This window comes from Loxodonta africana, chromosome 3, assembly GCF_030014295.1.
Source record: "Loxodonta africana isolate mLoxAfr1 chromosome 3, mLoxAfr1.hap2, whole genome shotgun sequence".
In the NCBI taxonomy this organism is placed as follows: Eukaryota; Metazoa; Chordata; class Mammalia; order Proboscidea; family Elephantidae; genus Loxodonta; species Loxodonta africana.
In genome coordinates, this window is record NC_087344.1 from 180081792 (window position 1) to 180100678 (window position 18887).

Consider the following 18887-nt stretch of genomic DNA (forward strand, 5'->3'; position numbering starts at 1 on the left):
ATCTACCTTATGTGGAGCATCTTGGATAGATATCTTCTCATCTTTCATGATATCAGGGAAGTTTTCTGCCAACAAATCTTCAACAATTCTCACTGTATTTTCTGTTATCCCTCCCTGTTCTGGTACTCCAATCACTTGTAGGTTATTTGTCTTGATAGAGTCTTGCATGATTCTTAGGTTTTCTTCATTTTTTTTAATTCCTTTATTGGATTTTTCTGCAAATGTATTTGTGCCAAGTGTTTTATCTTCAATCTCATCAATTCTGCCTTCCACTTCCTCAGTTCTGCTCCTCTGACTTTCTGTTGTCTAATTCTGTAATTTGATTATTAATCTTCTGAATTTCTGGTTGCTGTCTATGGATTTTTGCAGCTTATTGAATTTTTCATTTTCTTCCTGAATAACCTTTTTAATTTCTTCAACAGCTTTATCTGTGTGTTCTTGGGTTGTTCTGCATATTGCCTGATCTCCTTCCTGATCTTGTTCCTGATGTCTTGAAGAGTTCTGTATATTAATCTTTTGTATTCTGCACCTGGTAATTCCAGGAAGGCACCTTCATCCAGAAGATCCCTTGATTCTTTGTTTTGAGACCTTGTTGAAGCGATCATGGTCTGCTTCTTTATGTGATTTCATATTGACTGTTGTCTCTGACCGATATGTAAGTTATTAGTTCATTTTATGTTTGCTTACTGTGTCCTAGCTTCTCACTTTGTTTTGGTTTGATATGCCCAAATAGGTTGCTTGAGTGAGCTAGCTTGATTATTTTTGCCTTTGAAGCTCTAACATCCTGTCACCAGATGGCTAGAGCTGTTATCAGGTATATCAGCCTAGGAGTCCATTCACTTTTCTTGTATGGATTCAGCTCAGGTGTCCAGGTAGTTGATCATCAAGCATGTGGTACAGGCTCTTTCCTACAGTCTTAGAGGGGCAGGGGTGATTGGTGTAGGTACCGGTATCTGGTTGCAGCAGGGGGTCATGCCCTGAACAAGGCAGGGGGCTGACCACCGTCCTCCGATTGTCTGTGAGGAAAGCACATCCCTGTTCCCTAGAGCGTACAGGTGGGTGGGTTCTGCAGATGGACCATGGACACCCATTGCTTTTGGTTGTAAGGACTGGGAGGTACCAGTTATCCTTGGACCCCTGTCGCAGGTGGCTGGGTTACCTGAGTGGAGCCACCAGTCCTTAGGCCCCTGATGTGAGTAGGTGAGGACCCTGTTTAATAGGCAAAGCAGTGTCAAACATCAAACACCCATCTCTCTGTCGCACAGCCGAAACAGTTGCAGTCTGCCAACAAGGGCATGTTCTCATGAAGTAGGCCCACACAGGTCCATGCAGGGGGGAAAGGTATTCAAGGTTCACGGACCATTTATGCTTGAATCAGAGCCGCTTCTGTCCTGAGCTTCCCAGGTTAGTGGAGCCGGCAGATTATCTTTTCCCCGAATTGTGAATTTATACCTTCTCCAAGGCCAGGAGAATGGCACAGGGCGCGCAGCAGGACCTATCTCAGGCCCGAGGAAATCAACAGCCACTGAAGCTGGCTTGGGAGATGGGAACGCAGCAAAATATATGCAAGTACTTAGCTTTTGCCAAGGGCGCCATTCTTCTCTGGTTCCAGAGGTGTGAGTAGGCTGTGCATCTGGCTGTTTCTCCCTGAGGAAACTGTGGCCAGACGCTACCACCAGGCCACTGCAGTTGCTCCTGGGAATGGTGCCTGAGGGTTCCCGGTGATTCAGGTCCAGCAACTCCTCTCCGCTTTGAACGATCTCTCCCTTCCCTTGCTGCTCAGTCCGTTTTCCAACTTAGCCTTTGATGTTCAGGGCTCCTAGCTTGTCATAAATATGATCGTTTCACTTGTTTTTTCAGGTCTTTGTCATAAGAGGGTTCACTGGAAGCGTCTGATTACTCTGCCATCTCGGCCCCGCCTCTCTCTAACTTCTTAAGTTGTAAACATAAATAGCATGTTTGGATATGTTCTGCCCAATGTTAAATACAGTAAAAGAAAAATGTTAATCAAAAAAGAGATGATAACTTACTGACAACAAAGGAAAGATGAATTTCCTATTACTTCCCTTCTATCCGTTTTTTTTTTTTTTATTTTTATTTTGTTAGGAATATGTACGACAAAACGTACACCAATTCAAGAGTTTCTACATGTACAATTCAGTGACACTGGTTACATTCGAGAGTGCAACCATTTTCACCCTCCTTTTCTGAGTTGTTCCTCCTCCATTAACATAAACTCACTGCCCCCTAAGGTTCCTATCTAATCTTTTTTTTTTTAAGTTTTTTTAAATTGTGCATTAGGTGAAAGTTTACACAGCAAATAAGATTTCCATTCCATTGTTGTACATAAAGTGTTTCAAGGCCTTGGTTTCATTCCCCATAATGTGTCAGCACTCTCCCCATTTCTGCCCTGGGTTCCCCTTTCTTTTCGTCCTGACATTCTGCCCCTTCCTACCTTCACATCTTTGCTTTTGAACAGATAGTTCCCTTTGATCTCATATAATTGATTGTTCTACGGAGCACGTTCCTCTCGGATGTTATTATTTTATGTACTTATCTATCGTTTGGCTGGAAGGCGGACTTTGGGAATAGCTTCAGTTCCAGGTCAGAAGGTTGTCTTAGGGCCATAGTCTCAGGGTTCCAGTCCCTGTCAGGCCAGTAAGTCTGCTCTTTTTTGTGAAATTTTTTGTTCTACATTTTTCTCCTACTCTGTCCAGGACTTCCTGTTGTGATCGCAGTCGTAGTAGTTGGTAGTAGTAGCCAGGCACCATCTAGTTCTTCTGGTGTTGGGGTTGTGTAGGCTGTGGTTCATGTGATCTGTTAGTCCTTTGGTTTTCTTCACTTTCCTTTGCTCTGGATGGGAAGAGACCAGTAGTTGTATCTTAGCTGGCTGCTCACAAGCTTTTAAGACTCCAGATGCCACTCATCAAAGTAGGTTGCAGAACATTGTCTTTATGAACTATGTTGTGCCAGTTGATGTAGCTGTCACCCAAGTCTATGGTCCTTTGCCTTTGAGCCTAGGAACTTCCTCCCATGATGTGTTTGGTTATGTCTAAGAGGTTTCCCTGACTGTGCCCCTTGTGTGCTGTCTTGTCTATGTTAATATAGGAGGAGCACCTACAGTCACACATGTAGAATACCCACCACCAAACCGTTATCTGCTGGTAGGTGTGTTCTCTTACACCCTCCCACATCTCTTGCCATAGCTATTTACCAACGTATCCATTCATGAATTATTGTTTGTTAATACTCTTGTTGCAGGATTGTCTATGCTATAGTATTTACTGTAGTTGTCCTTTATTCTTGGATTCCTCTCAGTGTCCTCTCTTGCATTGGTCATGTTATGCTGACTTCTCCCATATTGTGTATTGTCTTTCTCTTCACCAATATTAACACATATCTAATATCGATTTGGTAATTTTCCGTCCCTCCTCCTCCCATCCCTAGTAACCATCAAAGGATTTTTTTTCTGTGTGTAAAGTTTTTGTTATTACTTTATAATAGTGGTTGCATACAATATTTGTCCTTTTGTGATTGACTTACTTCACTCAGCATAATGTCCTCCAAATTTCATCTATGTTTCAAGATTTTTCGTGGACTCATCATTTTTCTTTATCGTTGTGTAGTATTCCAGTGTGTGTATGTACCGCTCCTATCTGATCTTGTGAATTGCTGTTGTCAATTTGATTCATATAGATAGTTCTTAAAAGGGCATAATGCTAAAGGCAGGTATTTTTTACTAGTTAAGCTAAATTATTATTTGATTTTAAGAAGATTTAAGGGGATATTTTTGACTTAAGGTTTAACAATTATCTCAGGGTACTTCCCTTCTATCTTAATCAGAAGAAAGATAAGCCTTAAAATGGTCTAACTTTACAACATGGTCAAAACCAAACTCGTTACCATCAAGTCAATTCTGACTCACAGCAACCCTGTAGGACAGAGTAGAACTGACCCGTAGGGTTACCAAGAAGCGGCTGATAGATTCAAATTGCCAACATTTTGGTTAACAGATGAGCTCTTAACCACTACACCACCAGTCCTCCTGCAACATGGTGGTAAGTTTGAAATCCCTATGAATCATGGCCTTGGCAAGAAGACCTTTTTTTCTAGACTGTTTTGGAATATATCTCTAACATAATGTCATGATCAGTGTACCTTTATATATATATCCATACATATGTATGGATATATATATATGTAAAATTGGACATACACATTCATAATCTCTGTTTAGTCAGCTCGTGTTGATTCCCTAATTCACTTTAAAAACCAATGGACTTGTTAAATGCTATGTATTTATTTTTTACCCTTGGTTATTAAAGTGCTTAAGAATACAACTATTGGTCTCTACTCATCCACAGCAAAAGAAAAAGAAGGAAACCCCAAACTCAGAGAAGAAACTAGTCTGTAAGACTGTCTATATGAATCATGTCCTCATTTACCTTGAGACCAGAAAAACTAGATGGTGCCCAGCTACCACTACTGATGATTCTGGTCAGGGCCACAATAGATGGATGCTGATAGAATAGGGAAAAATGTGGAAAAGAACCTCAGATTCTTCAAAATCCAGACTTACTGGACCAGTAGAAACTAGAGGACTCCTCAAGACTATTACCCTGAGATACTTTTTAAATGTTGAACTGAAACTATCCCCTGAAGTCACCTTTTAGCAAAGAAACAGATAGGCTCACAAAATAAATAGTACCACCCTTGAGTACTGTGCTTCTTTTAAAAAATCATCTGTATGAGACCAAATGGTTAATAATTACTTTAAAACAAAATAAGAGGCCAAAGATTAGACAGGCCCATAAAACAAAATGCAATTCAATGGGTACACCAGCTCCGGGGTGAGGACAAGAGGACAGGAAAGCTGGTGATGGGGGACCTAAGTTTGAGAAGGGGAGAGTGATGATATGTCATGGGATGGCAACCAGTGTCACAGAACAGTACACGTATTAATTGTTTAATGAGAAATAGTTTGCTCTGTAAACCTTCATCTAAAGTACAATTAAAAAAAATAAATAAGAGGACAGGGAAACTAGATTACTGTAAATGGAGCAACCAGGATCAAAATCATGACAATGTTCATACGTGGTAAAGACTGTAACTAATGTTGGTGAACAATTTAGGTAGAAATTATTGAACGGGAACCTAATCTGCTATACAGATTACCTAATCTGCTATACAATAAAATATTATTTTAAAAAAAGAATGTAAGAAAAAAACCTCTAATGTGTATTCCAAGAGGATATAGTGATGACAGTAATCAATTTTGTTTTGCGTGTCATAACATATATTCCTCAGCAACCACATAAAACACATTTTTGAGATTTATAAGCAGTTTTTAAGAGCTAACAAACCAAGTATTACCCCCATATTTCCAGGACACCCTTTACAGGAGGGGACCGTGACCATCTCACTTACTGCCATTATTTATTGTCAAGGAGCAGGAAGAAGAAATGGGCAGACGAGGATATTACCAAAATGTTATGATCATATTGCTTGGGAGCAAGAGGGAAGATACTATTGACTGGCTGCTCTATACAAGGTACTATTAGGGCAGGGACTAAAACACAAGGATGTAGATGTCCCTATCTCCTATGACGTTATGGTCTAGTAGGGGAATGAAACAAATCTGCATTTCTCAAATTAGGATATAGTTATTCCCAGGGACACAGAAAGGCACAAAATAAGCATGACACATCTTTTGAAATGTCCATTTTCTTATAATTTCGGGGAATGTGCAAAAGTAGAGTTAAATAACTGATAAGACTGATAAGTACCTTAAAATATATTTTTTCAAAAATTTAAAGGTCCTTTTATGAAAGACAAAGGACCCCTACTATAAAGGGTGTAAATTATTACACATTTTTTTAAAACAAAATACTAGACCTCCAAGAAAGTTTCTGAGCTGATATACCAATATGGACTATACCCCCAGGACCAATAAATTCATTCTCTGCTTTTAGGGGTTCTTAAGTATAAAAATTTAAGAAGTGTTAATGTATGTAAGTTAAATAAATGTTTCCTAAATAGAAATCATCAATTCTGACAGAGTTATTTGTAAATGCTTCACAGAGGAGATGGCATTTGAACTAGACCTTAAATGATAGATGGGATTTCCATAGGAAGAAAGTGCAGTCAGGGCTGAGGAAACAGCCTAAGTAAGGACAGGAAAGCAAAAAAATGTACAGCATGTTTGAGAAATAATGAGTTCTTTATGGTTCAAGTAGACATCCAGTGAGGAGCAGAATGATCTCTGTGTTTGAAATTCCAGCATTTTCAGACATAGACATTGAATGCCAACCTTTTCTTTTGCTCCTGATAAAATTGCTCTTGGATATTTAGCAGGAGTTTAGCGTTTAGTGACATTTAGGCTGGGGTCTTAACTTCTTTCTTTCTTTATTTTTAATTGAACTTTAGATGAAGGTTTACCAAACAAACTAATTTCTTATCAGTTAGTACACACATTGTTGTATGACATTGGTTAACAACCGCACAACATGTCAACATTCTCCCTTCTCAACCCTGGGTTCCCTATTACCAGCTTTCCTGTTCCTTCCTACTTTCCAGTCCCTGCCCCAGGGCAGGTGTGCCTGTTTTGTTTGAATGTTTTGTTTTGTTTTGTTTTGTTCCATGGGCCTGCTTAATCTATGGCTGAAGGGTGAACCTCAGGAGTGGCCTCGTTACGGAGCTGAAAGGGTGTCCGGGGTCCATGCTCTCAGGTTTCTCCAGTCTCTGTCAGGCCAGCAAGTCTGGTCTTTCTTTTTGAGTTAGAATGTTGTTCTACATTTTTCTCCAGCTCTGTCCAGGGCCCTCTATTGTGATCCCTGGCAGAGCAGTCAGTGGTGGTAGCCGGGCACCATCTTGCTATACTAGACTCAGTCTGGTGGAGGCCATGGTAGATGTGGTCCATTAGTCCTTTGGCCCAATCTTTGCCATGTGTCTTTAGTTTTCTTCATTCTTCCTTGGTCCCAAAGGGGTGGGGAGTCTTAACTTCTTCAAAAAAATATGAATATGATTCATGTATTCATTCAGCAAACACTTAATTGAACATACACATACAATTGATACACATACAAGAAGATATTACTCAAGGATGTACATTAACTGGAAAGAGAAGCCACTAGAAGAGAACTTCCATAGCTCCCACTACAACTCACTGCTTTCCATTCTGTCACAGTAGGTGAGTGCTCCCAGCTAAGACCAACCCTTCCACTTGGGCACCAGATCTCCATCCACCTCATCCATTCTAGGATATCACTCCAGACTTGTTCTCCCCTCTCTCTCTTAAATCATTTTTACTGGATCATTCATAGCAGCATACAAACATATTGTTATTTTTCCCATTTTAAAAACCCTCTTCCGATCTCCCTTCTTTCTCCAGCTGCTATCCCATTTCTCTGTTCTCCTTTGTAGCAAAATTCTTCAAGAGTTGTTTACATTCACTCTTTCCACTTCCTCCCCTCACATATTCTCTTAAACTTGCTCCATTCAGGCCTTCACCCCCATCTCTCCCCAACATTGCTCTTTTCATGGTTCCCACATGGCTGAATTCAGAGTCAGCTTTTAGTGGTCACTTTATGTGGCCCATCAGCAGCATTTGACACAGTCCATCAATCATTCACTTTGAAACACTTTTATCACATAGCTTCCAGAAACTGTACTTTCCTGGTCCTCCTAACTCACTGGTCATTCCTTCTCTGTCTCTTTTGCTGGTTTCTCCTATTTTTGGCATCCCTGGGGCTCAGTCCTTGGTCCATCTCTATACCCTCTCTTGGTGATCTCATCCAGTCTCATGCCTTTAAATTCTGTTTGTCTCCTAATGACTCCCAAAGTTGTATCTTTGGTCTCAACTCAGCATTATTGGCATTTTGGGCCAGATAATTTTTTTTTGTAGGGGGTTGTAAACAACACTACAGGATGTTTAGCAACATCCTTGGCCCCTACTCACTAGAGTCCAGTATGACAAGTTATGACAACCAAAAATGTCTCCAGACATTGCCAAATGTCCCTTGGGGGTAAAGTCACCATAGCTGAGAACCACTGCTTCTATTCTGAACCTCTCTCCTGAACTAGACTTGTATATCCAACTGCCTACTTGACAGTTCTGCTTGAATGTCTAATAAGTTTACAAACTTACCATGATCAAAACCAAACTTTTGATCTTTCCAGTTAGTTGCCCAGGTCAAAAACGTTGGTGGTTTCTTGACTCCCTCCTTTCTCTCACACCTGCATACTGACTCATCAGTAAATACTGTGATCACTGCCTTCAAACTATGTCCAGAATCTGACCATCTCTCACCACTACTGCCCTGGTGCATGCCGCCAGCATTTCGCTGATTATTACAGCTGGTTTCCCTGGCTCACCCGTGCCCCCTTATAACCTGTTCTCAATGTAGCAGTAGAGTGATCCTGTTAAAATGCATAATTCAGGGCTTATCACATCTCTGAGCAAAACCCCCCAAATGTTTCCCATCTTACTCAAAGTGAAAACCAAAGGCCTTACAGTGACCTGCAAGGACCTACCTGATCTCATCTTCACACTCACCCCCATCTCCTGCCTTAACTTCTCTGATCTCATCTCTTACTACCCAGCACTGTATTCACTGCACTCCAGCCACACTACTCTCCATTCTGCTCTTGAACATACCAGGCCTTCATCTCCTTGTACTTACTGTTCTCTCTGCCTGGAACACTCTTCCCCCAGATATATGTCCCCTTACCTCCTTCTGGTCTTTGCTGATATGTCAGTTTCTCAATGAGGCCTTCCCTAACCCCTGGATTTAAAACCTCATACTACTGACACCACCCCCTCCCTCAATTCTTCTTTAAACCTGCTTTATTTTTCTCCATAGCGTTTTCCTCATCTGACTTACTACAGAGAAGCAATGTGGCATCATAGTTAGGAGAACAGACTCTGAAGTCAGACTGCCTGGGTTTGCATCCCAACTCTCACTTTCAAGATGTAAGACCTTAGCTTCTCTGTACCTCAGTCTTTTTGTCTGTAAAGTAGGATAATTTCTTTTTTTTTTTTTTAATTTTATTGTGAAAGTAGGATAATTTGTAGATTGTTGTAAGAATTAAATAATGTGTGTAAAGTGCTTAGAGCAGTGCCTCACATATAGTGATGTATGTGTTCACTATAATTATTATTGTTGTGTTCTTATTTTATATTTACTTAATAATTTTGTTATCTTCCTTCCTCCCCCATTGGAATATAAAATTCCATGAAGGTAAACGTTTTTGTTTTGTTTTTTACTTTGTTTATTGCTGTATCCACAACCTCTAGAACAGTTGACTAAATTGTTGTTACCTCTGGAAAGAGTAATGGGAAGGAGAGTTAAGGAAGACTGGAGCTTTATGTATACTGTTTAAAACTTTTGCAAAAAGAATTTATGTATTATTTGTGCCTTCCAAGAACTCAGAGGCTTACGAGGAAGACTGACCACAGACAGATACATTCTTCCATATATTTACGAAACATAGAAGAACAAGTACATAACTCTAAGGAGAAGCCAATGCAATGAAGGAAAGCTTCCTGGAGGAGTGATAATTTGAGAGGTGGTTTTTAAAAGATGAATAGTTTTACTATGTAGAGGGATGGGGCAACCTTCTAGGCAGAGTACACAAAAGCAAAGAGGTATAAAACACCGTAGTTGGCCCTCAAATTGTAAGCAGTGGAAATGGAGAGATGAGGAGAGTTTTGAGTATTTTGAGATATGAAAAGCTCCATCCTATCCTTCTCCCTCACCCACTCCCAACCCCAGCATTTGTATGTAAGTGTCTGGCCATAATAAGGAGCCTATTACTACTCCACAAAGAAACCCTGGTGGCGTAGTGGTTAAGTGCTACAGCTGCTAACCAAAAAGTCGGCAGTTTGAATCCGCCAGGCGCTCCTTGGAAGCTCTATGGGGCGGTTCTACTCTGTCCTCTAGGGTCGCTATGAGTCAGAATCGACTCAACAGCAGTGGGCTTTGGTTTATTATTCCACAAAAGCAAATATCTTGGGCCTTTTATCATTATTTGCCTGAAAATCTTTTTCGGAAGTTCCATTCACTTTTTTCATTATACTACTCTTCAGATTGGATTCTAGGTACTCTTGGTGTCTTTGGTGTAACAAGAAACTCACATGTAATTTCTATCTGTAGAGCATAGTGGAGAAGCAGGTAGACATATCTTTAGTAATTTAAGTGTAGCTTTGTTTAGGAACACAGTTGTTCAGTTGAATTATTTTAGCAATTAAAATCTAAAATCCTTTAAGTGTTGGTCCCTAGACCCTTACCAAAGTGAAGAAATTTGCTTTTCAGTGTGGGACACTAGACTTTTTGAGGTTGACTTTTTAAAATACATTGTGAGGGTTTTCAGGTTCTGCCTTTTTCTCCTCACTTTCCTTCTACCCAGAGAGTCAGGAAAGCAGCCTTGGGGGCAGCACCCACTGAGAAGAGCAGTAGCACTCATCCGTGGAATTAATTCTTGGTGCCTTCTTCCTTTATAGCCCCTCTCCCACTGAGTTCCATGTCTGTCTCTGACAGAGATCCCCTGAAAGGAAGGGACCCTAACAGGTGTTTGTTCACACACCTAGCTCAGTGCCTAGTTTATAACCGGTGCTCAGTAAACATTTGTTAAATTGAACTTTTTTTTTTCTTTCTTATCACAGGAGAAGGGACTTTTTGAGTTTGCTTTTAAAGTGAGATTGGTTTAAAACAACTCTAGAAAAGAAAAGCCATTATTTTGTTGTTTTTAAACACAGTCTAAACGTGGGATGTGGCTGCCAGTGTGTTAACCCCCATAATTGTTAAGTATTCCATGTAGTGACTCATCAGAGGCCCCAAATAGATAATTTCTAAAAAGTCACAATGGCCCCAGGAAACAAAATTAGGCCTGGCAAATATAAATAGTAAGTGTTTTCTCCTTGCAGTCAGGAATGTGGGGTCTTGATACACAGCGGAGGATCTTTCAGTATACTTTCGGGAAAATTACTCCTTTCCTTTGGACATGTAGCAGATTCTGAAGTGAAGCAAGGGTTACCTGATAAATCCCCGTAGGGCTTCCTAGCATGTTTGTTTCATTCTTGCAGTCACTAATCAGAGCCTTGCTGGGTGGTCTTTCAGTAAAGCAGTGCTTCCTCAGCTCCTGACATTTTTTCCCAGCCTTCAAGTGTCTCCAGCCCACCTGGCCAAATGCTCAGGCCAGACAGAGGTACTTGTATTTCAGTAAATGGATAAACGAACTTCGCTTCTAGTCCTTTTCCTCCACTTCACCAGTTTTTTCTTTTGCAAAGGAGTTTGCAGCTTAAATCCTCCAAGCCTAAAAAAAAAAAAAAAAAAGCCTAGGCCTTTAACTAATAAACAACGGTAATAATAAGATACCTGGTCATTCTGCCAACCCTCAGTCAAATATAAATCTGTCTCCTTCTGATTTAGAGTCTTGGACTTACTTATAAATATCATTCAAATAATCCCTATATTATAGAGAAAACTCTCTTGCCAATGGGTAGCTATTTTAATTGGATCATTTATTCAGTACACCTTTAGTGGGTACTTACTGGATGTCAGCCTCTATTTAAAGCCCTAGAGATACAAAGCTCACTGAGATTTAGTCCCACCCTAAGGAGCTCCTGGTCTATATAGGCAACAATAATGCAGGTAGTCTCCGACTTACAATGTATTCGAGTTATGACCAACCACACTTAGGCATCCGTTTGGGGATTTTTTTGTACATCTTATCATTAGTAATACATACTACATACAGTGTTGCAGCATGTTATTTGCTGATGTTATTATTCTCAGATGTAATGTTTCCAACTCCCAAAGATTGGATTATAAGATACTGATAATAAAAGGCAATAATAATAAAAACTAAAAAAAAAAAAAAAGAGATATTCTACTTATGTCAGAACTGACTTACAACAGAGTCATCGGAAGGGAACCCTATCGTAAGTCGGGGACTACCTGTGTATACAGTACCTAATTAATGATAACACACAGTGGACAAGGTGATAATAGCAAAGGGAGTAGTTGCTTCAGTATGGGGAGGTTGGGGAAGGCCTCACAGAAAAGGTAACTTTTGGATTTAAAGGATGAAAAGGGTTTCTTAGGCAGAGATGGGCTAGCCTGCCATTTCAGACACAGAACATAGTAAGAGCAAAGGCATGGAGGTATGAAAGCCCATGACATGTTAGGGAGAAGCAAGTGGCTAGGCATGGATAGCACACAGGCTGCCCAGTGGGGGATGGAACCAGCTGAGTGCGGTGGTGTTGCAGAGTACTTAAGGGCACAGACCCCAGACCTTGGGTTTGAATACCAGCTGTTGTAACCTTGGCAAGCCACATAACCTCTCTATAACTTGGTTTCTTCATTTAAAAAATGGGGACAAGAGTAACATCTACTTCGTAGGGCTTCATACATATATATACACATACACATATGCCTTAAAACAGTTCTCAGAACAAAGTAAATGCAATGTAAGTATTAGTTATTGTTAGACCACGTTATGAAGGCCTTGAATTTCAATCCATGCATTATTCCGTAAACAAAAGGAGGGTTTTAAGGCAGAAGAGGGAGGAGCGAGTATATGATAGGATATCATCTTAAAAAAATAACTCTGGTGCCACTTTGGAGAGTAGATTGAATACGGAAGAAACTAAGAGGCAATACAAGTTCTGAGGCCGTTTCAGTAGTATGAATAAGCGGTGGTATTTTTTTTTTTTATGTTGTTAGTTGCCTTTGAGTCGGTTGTGACTCATGGTGACCCCATGTACAACAGAACAAAGCATTGCCCAGTCCTGCTGCTATCCTCATGATCGTTAGTAAGCTTGAGTCCATTGTGGAAGCCACTGGGTATTTTAAGTGCCCCTCAAACTAGGGGGCTTATCTTCCAGCACTGTATCAGGCAATATTCTGTTATGATCCATAAGGTTTTCACTGGCTCATTTTTCAGAAGTTGATTACCAGGCCTTTCTTCCTAGTCCTTCTTAGTTTGGAAGCTCTACTGAAACCTGTCCATCATGCGTGACACTGCTGGTATTTGAAATACCGGAGGCATAGCTTCCAGCATCATAGTAACACACAATCCACCACAGTGCAACAAACAAATTTAAAATTCTGGTTTCCTAACTAGAAATGTCAAACTTAAAATATTAGTCTTAACAAATCTTATGAGTTAAATCCTAAAAAACACAGGGAAGATCCTGAGGAAGAGCGCAAAGGGGCTCTTCTAGTCTGGATGTTGAAACACTCATCGATGCTTCTACACTAACCTAAATAGCAGACCAGCACCCCTTGAGTACTATTCATGGTATCTTTTCATCTGCTTAGATGTCATGAGCAAGATAGCCTGTCTTTGGAGGCGCTTTTTTTTTTTTCCTTTTAGTAACCTCAAATTTACTTGTCAGTTTCCTAGAGGAAGTTTTGGCTTCTGGACTGCACAGCCGAAGCAAGGAGAGCTCTCAAGTTACATCAAGATCAGCAAGCAGGAGATGAACTGGTGATGGAGAGGTGGGGAGGACCCTGCTGCAGGTTTTCCCCACTGGCCAGAGGTGCTGAGAGGAGCCCTGGGTTTTGTGCTTGTTTATGATCACCCATCTCTGGTAGCCTGCCGATTCCCGAACTGTCAGCGCAGACTGGAGACTCCACCTGATGAGCTGAGACTAAGTCTGAACCCATCCCAACCCACTTTTCTCGTGGTTTCTTTATAAAATACGTAAATGTATTTCTTGTGTATTAGTAGCACAATCACTTCCGTTTCTGATGAATTTTGTTAGAATCTTACTTGAGAAAAGGGCTATCAGAGCCTAGAGGAGTTTTAAAAAAAAAGTAATCGACGCACATGCTACACTCCTCGATTTCTGCTCTCCCCGTTGGACCCTTTTACTTTTCAAGAACTACATTCCTGCACAACCCACTTCCAAAAACTCCCCATGTTTCATTAGAGAGCCAGCTAATACTCGTTTGTCCCCACATTGAACATTTCTCTGGTCCTGAGAAACCACATATGACTACAGTAAAAATCTGTTTGTGAAAAGATACAAGTGGTTTGTTTCTGTTTCTTTGGGGTTAATAACTGTTTAAGGTGGAGCCTGAGCTGGTGTTACAGCAAACATAGAGAAGTTATGGCCTCTACCCAAAGGATATTTAAAGTATGTCAAGGCACATAGTAAAATCTGGTGTTGACTTCACTTAAAAGTAGTGGAAAGTGATGGTATTATTAATGTTAGGAAATTAAGGAGTCCTTAAATCATCACCAGGAGCCCTGGTGGCACAGTGGTTAAGCATTCAGCTGCGAACCGAAAGGTCAGAGGTTTGAAGACACCAACCGCTCCATGGGAGGAAGATGTGACAGTCTGGTTCCGCAAAGATTATAGCCTTGGAAACCCTATGGGGCAGGTCTGCTGTGTCCTATAGGGTTGCTATGAGTTGGAATCGACTCGATGGCAACCGATTTTTAAGTCATCACAGCACAATCCCTCCCTGGTTCTCTGTAAATATATGTATATATATACACACACTTTTCTTTTACATTGATAAATGTTCTCTAGAGTCAGAAGGGAACCCTGGTGGCACAGTCGTTAAGAGCTTGGCTGCTAACCAAAAGGTCAGCAGTTCATATCCACTAGCCGCTCCTTGGAAACCCTATAGGGCACTTCTACTCTGTCCTGTAGAGTCGCTACGAGTCGGAATCAACGGCAATGGGTAGAGTCAGAAGGGCTAGGGCCAAATCTATGTCACAGTCACATGACTTTGGGAATGTTACTTAGCCTCTTTGTGGCTCAGCTTCCTCATCTATAAAATGGGAATAGTAGTACCTTCCTCACAGACTTGTAAGGATTAAATAAGAGCTAATCTTAATACATGTAAAGCACTTAGAACATTGGCACATAGTAAGCACTTAATTGGCTAATAATAATAGTATATAAAATTGAGTACTATCTCCAAGTTGAGGATATAAAATCATGTGCAAAATGACTTTCTATCAGCTCTCCCATTCCACTAATCAACAGTTTCCAGAAATAGAGAACAAAGCTGACTAGTCATTCATTCTTTCAGTCTCCATTTCTCCATTCCTCCCTGCTCTCAGTAGTTGTTCCTTTATGTTACACACACTCATGTGATGCCCTAAGGCTTCTGTCCATATTGTAGCTAAAATCTAAGTTCTTTTTTTTTTCTTTGTGGGTCCCTTTGGGTACATTTGTTTTTGGTTGTCCCCCCCCCCCTTTTTTATAAGCCATTGAAACCAACTGCACTTGGGATGCAATACTTTAAATGCAGCATTTTACAAATTATATAGTCTTTTCAAATACGTATAACCGCCCCCCCCACCCCTCCTCCAAGCAGGATTATTTGTCCTTCCTATCATTTTGACAAGAAAATTCTTTGGAATGGGAAGAATAAGAACAGATTTTTCTTATGCCATTGTCTTCTCTATCACCAGTTCGCATTGTGCTTACTCAGCTAACAGTATGAGAAAGTCTAAGAAATGAGCCCCACTCTCAGGGTGTTTGAGGCCAGAAGTTGATACTTCTTATTAAGGGTCCAAGACTCAAAACATTTATATTTGAGATTTACAGAGCTGATTCCGTTATTACTGGCGTTTTATCTTTTCCCTTTAAAGACATTATTTTAATTAAAGTCTCATATGCTTTTAATAATCTTCTCCCCCATAGACTGAATTGCCCTAGGCAAAACCTTTATGTCCCATTTACTGTACAAAAGCCAAGGATATTTGTTTTAGTTAAACAACTGTTTAGATTAACAGTTTCCGCCCAATAAACTGGCAGGCAACAATTCACAAACCCTTCTGCAGTTCAAACCCGCCAGGTGCTCCTTGGAAACTCTGTGGGGCAGTTCTACTCTGTCCTATAGGGTCGCTATGAGTCGGAATCGACTCGATGGCACTGGGTTTGGAATCGACTCGATGGCACTGGGTTTTTTTTCTCTCTGATAGCTCCCTTCTCACTCCCCTAAGCAGAGTTACTTATAAAATATTGAACAATGAAGCTACTGGCAATTGTGTCTTATCCAGGGGTGCAGTTAGGGAGGTAACCCCATCATGAGTCCTCCCAGTATCTAATCTCCACCAAAGAGAAAATTTGACCTCAAAGTTATTTTTGTGGTTTGTGTGTATGGTAGAGTCAAGCTCACTGAGAAGGCAGCGCTATGAAAATGTGTGAAGGAACCCCGTAAGTGCTTACTCTCAGATTTCTCGCTTACACCTTGGCCTTTGGAAACAGTCCCTATAGAATTCCTAATTCAGGAAACACTGACGGTTCCCCTGGTGGGAGGGAAGAAGTCGGCTTGAAGAATGGGCCAAGGAAGAGTATTCAGGGCGTGTAGGAAGAAAGGTGAGTGACAGGAGGCGGCGAGGGAAGGAGGGACAGGATGGCAGGATGAGGCAGTGCAGGTTAACAGGAAGGGGGCAGGATAAGGGACCATCAACAGTAAGATAGGGAGCCAGAGATTTATGTAACATCTTAAGGAACAGACAGGCGGGGAAGGTTCTGCAGCCCACATGCATCTGCTCTGGAATCTGAGAATTACTTTGGAAGAGTTTTTATTTTTTAGCAATCCCTTTGCCTGATGTTCCACAAAGCTCCAGCTCCTGCCTGATGTAGGAGCCCAAAAACCCACTGCCATCGAGTCAATTCCAACTCATAGCGACCCTATAGGACAGAGTGGAACTGCCCCATAAGGTTTCCAAGGCTGTAATCTTTACAGAAGCAGATTGCCACATCTTTCTTCTGCAGCTCGACTGGTGGGTTCCAACTGCTGGCCTTTTGGTTAGCAGCTGAGCGCTTAGCCACTGTGCCACCTGGGTTCCCTACATTGCATGTAAGAGATACACAAATATTTGTTGACTAAATGAAAGCTACTGGGAAAGGACGAAGATTGGGCAATGTCATGAATTACTTTTTTCCCACAAACCAGAATTTATTTAAATTGCAAATCCAAACCACTCCTCTGTGCCCAGCCAGGAAAGCCCTCCAAAGATCATTATGTAGGCTAGTTTCCTCACCAATCCGTTAGGGCATTTTGCTTCCTCACCTGTGACAATATCCTGGGTTTTGTCATCATTTTTTAAACAGCGGAGTGGGAAATAGGGATGGTGGGAAGAGAAGGGAATGGCTTGGGGAATATGGTGTGTGTGTGTGTGCCTAAACAGTAAACTGGGAGTCAGAAAGCCTGGGTTCTAAACCACTCAGCCAGTAACTTTCTGTGTAAATTGGCTAAGTGTTATGTGCCATACCCTGTTTTCTCATTTTCCAAGTGGGAATAATAATATTTATCCTGTGTACCTCACAAGGTGGCACCAAAGATTTAAAGAAATGACAAATGATTTTGAAAGGAGAAAGTTCTGTTGTCCGTGTAAAGGAATTAATTAGTATGGTTAATAGAAAGAGACTGAGATCAGTATTACTGGGTTACAGAAAAAAGGGAACTGGGAACAGAGAGGGGTCCCGCCTTCATTTGAGATACCAGAAAAAGCCAAGGTATCCTCCACCCTTCAAACTATAAATCTGGTCAACACTTTTATCTTGAGATATTTCCAGAAAAAGAGTTTTTCGTTTTTCTCTTCCCTCTACACCATGGACTTTTACTCATTTTGTGGTTATTGTGTACCCACCACATGCCAGGCAGTGTGCTTATTAGCTGGGTATCATTTAATAATAAACCGTGGAGGGCAATAACTGTATTTTCAAAGGACTTTCATGGGCCATCACATATACTCCCCTAACTTTCCTTGTTGATGGAAATGGCAGTTTATCCCTCATCATCTGATATGTGGAGAAACTGAGGCCTAAAGAAATTCAATGACTTGACCAAAGGCCACAGAGCGGTAATGAAACCACTACCCAAAGCTGGGTTTCCTGACTCCCTTCTTCCCATCAAATAGCTCCTGGGGGAAAAAAAAAAAGTTCCTGAGATGTTGGCCTGTAGGCTCAGAGCCAGGGTCCGGTCCTAGGAAGGACTGGCAGAGGCTCTGAGTTGGGACATCTTCTGGGCATTCAGCCGTTCCCTCCAGTGGACTCAAATGCCGTAGATAGGATGGGATTAGTATAAGTCCGTGCAGCAAGGTGGGATATCCAGGTATCACCTGGAGCTTATGTTTAAAGCCACTTGGTATAATGGAAAATGGCTTTGGAGACAGAGTTCTATTGCTGCCGGCAGTTACAGCGTGTGCCTGCAAATCCCTCAGTCATCCTGAGTCTCACTTTTCTCTCTATGAAATGGAGATCATACCATCCACCTCATACTTGGGGTTACTCTCTTAAGGCTCAAATAATAGCTCTTTGCAAACTGGAAGAAATGTGTATTACTATTAACTTCTCTCCCACCCCGTCTTCCAACACATCGATACCCTCTGAAGCATAAAACTTTTCCCCAACATTTGACCTGCCCAGGCCACTGTCTCCACCACAGAGTGAGCGTGGATTCCAATGTCAGCTCTTGGTAACACGCCCTACCAGCTCCGGCTCTTGTTTTTGTTCTTCGTTTGGGAGGAAGATGGTCTAGATTGCGGCTTTCTCGGGTCTTCATCGATCTGTGCCTCTTTAGTATCCACTCCATCTCCTGCCGTCCCTCTCGGCAGGTTCGGTCCGTGTCTTCCCTGGCTCCACCTCTCGCTGCGACCAGGGGTCTGAGTCTCGGTCCCCCTGCCCCTCTGGAAGCCGTCCTCGGCTGGGTTTAGGTCTCCCGTCTTCCTTACCCTCCGTGAGTCAGAAACAAAGGAGGGGGAGCGGCGCTCGCTCCGGCTCCGCGATTCGCCCTTTATTCTGAACTCGCAACGTCAGCGGGCCGGCGGATGGAGCTGCGGGGCGCGGGCCGGGCCGCCCACTGCGCGCGGGGCCCGGGGAGCGGCGGGGCCGGGCGGCGGCGGGGCGCGGG

General features: G+C 41.7%; 1 protein-coding gene and 1 long non-coding RNA gene across 8 annotated transcripts in view; one reads left to right on the forward strand and one right to left on the reverse strand.

Annotated features, from left to right (window-relative positions):
• Positions 1–14032, forward strand: part of VPS45 (vacuolar protein sorting 45 homolog) — a 93774-nt gene extending 79742 nt beyond the window's left edge. For 2 of the 7 annotated variants that reach the window (XR_002785593.2, XR_002785597.2), the window contains 2 exons: positions 5388–5551; positions 13400–14032. Coding sequence is in view for 1 of the 7 variants with exons in the window: in XM_003409504.4 (XP_003409552.1) it covers positions 13400–13487 (88 nt within the window). In the remaining 6 variants the exon portion in view is untranslated. Of the gene's footprint in view, positions 1–5387; positions 5552–8861; positions 8972–13399 lie in introns of those variants that run through there. The other 5 variants (XR_002785596.2, XR_010321531.1, XR_010321532.1 and 2 more) reach the window with 5 other exon arrangements.
• Positions 6202–18846, reverse strand: LOC135230793 (uncharacterized). Its single transcript, XR_010321533.1, has 2 exons — positions 18467–18846; positions 6202–11313 (listed from the first exon to the last, which is right to left on the reverse strand). It is a non-coding gene; the product is annotated as an uncharacterized LOC135230793 (long non-coding RNA).
• Between the last annotated feature and the right edge of the window lie 41 nt (positions 18847–18887).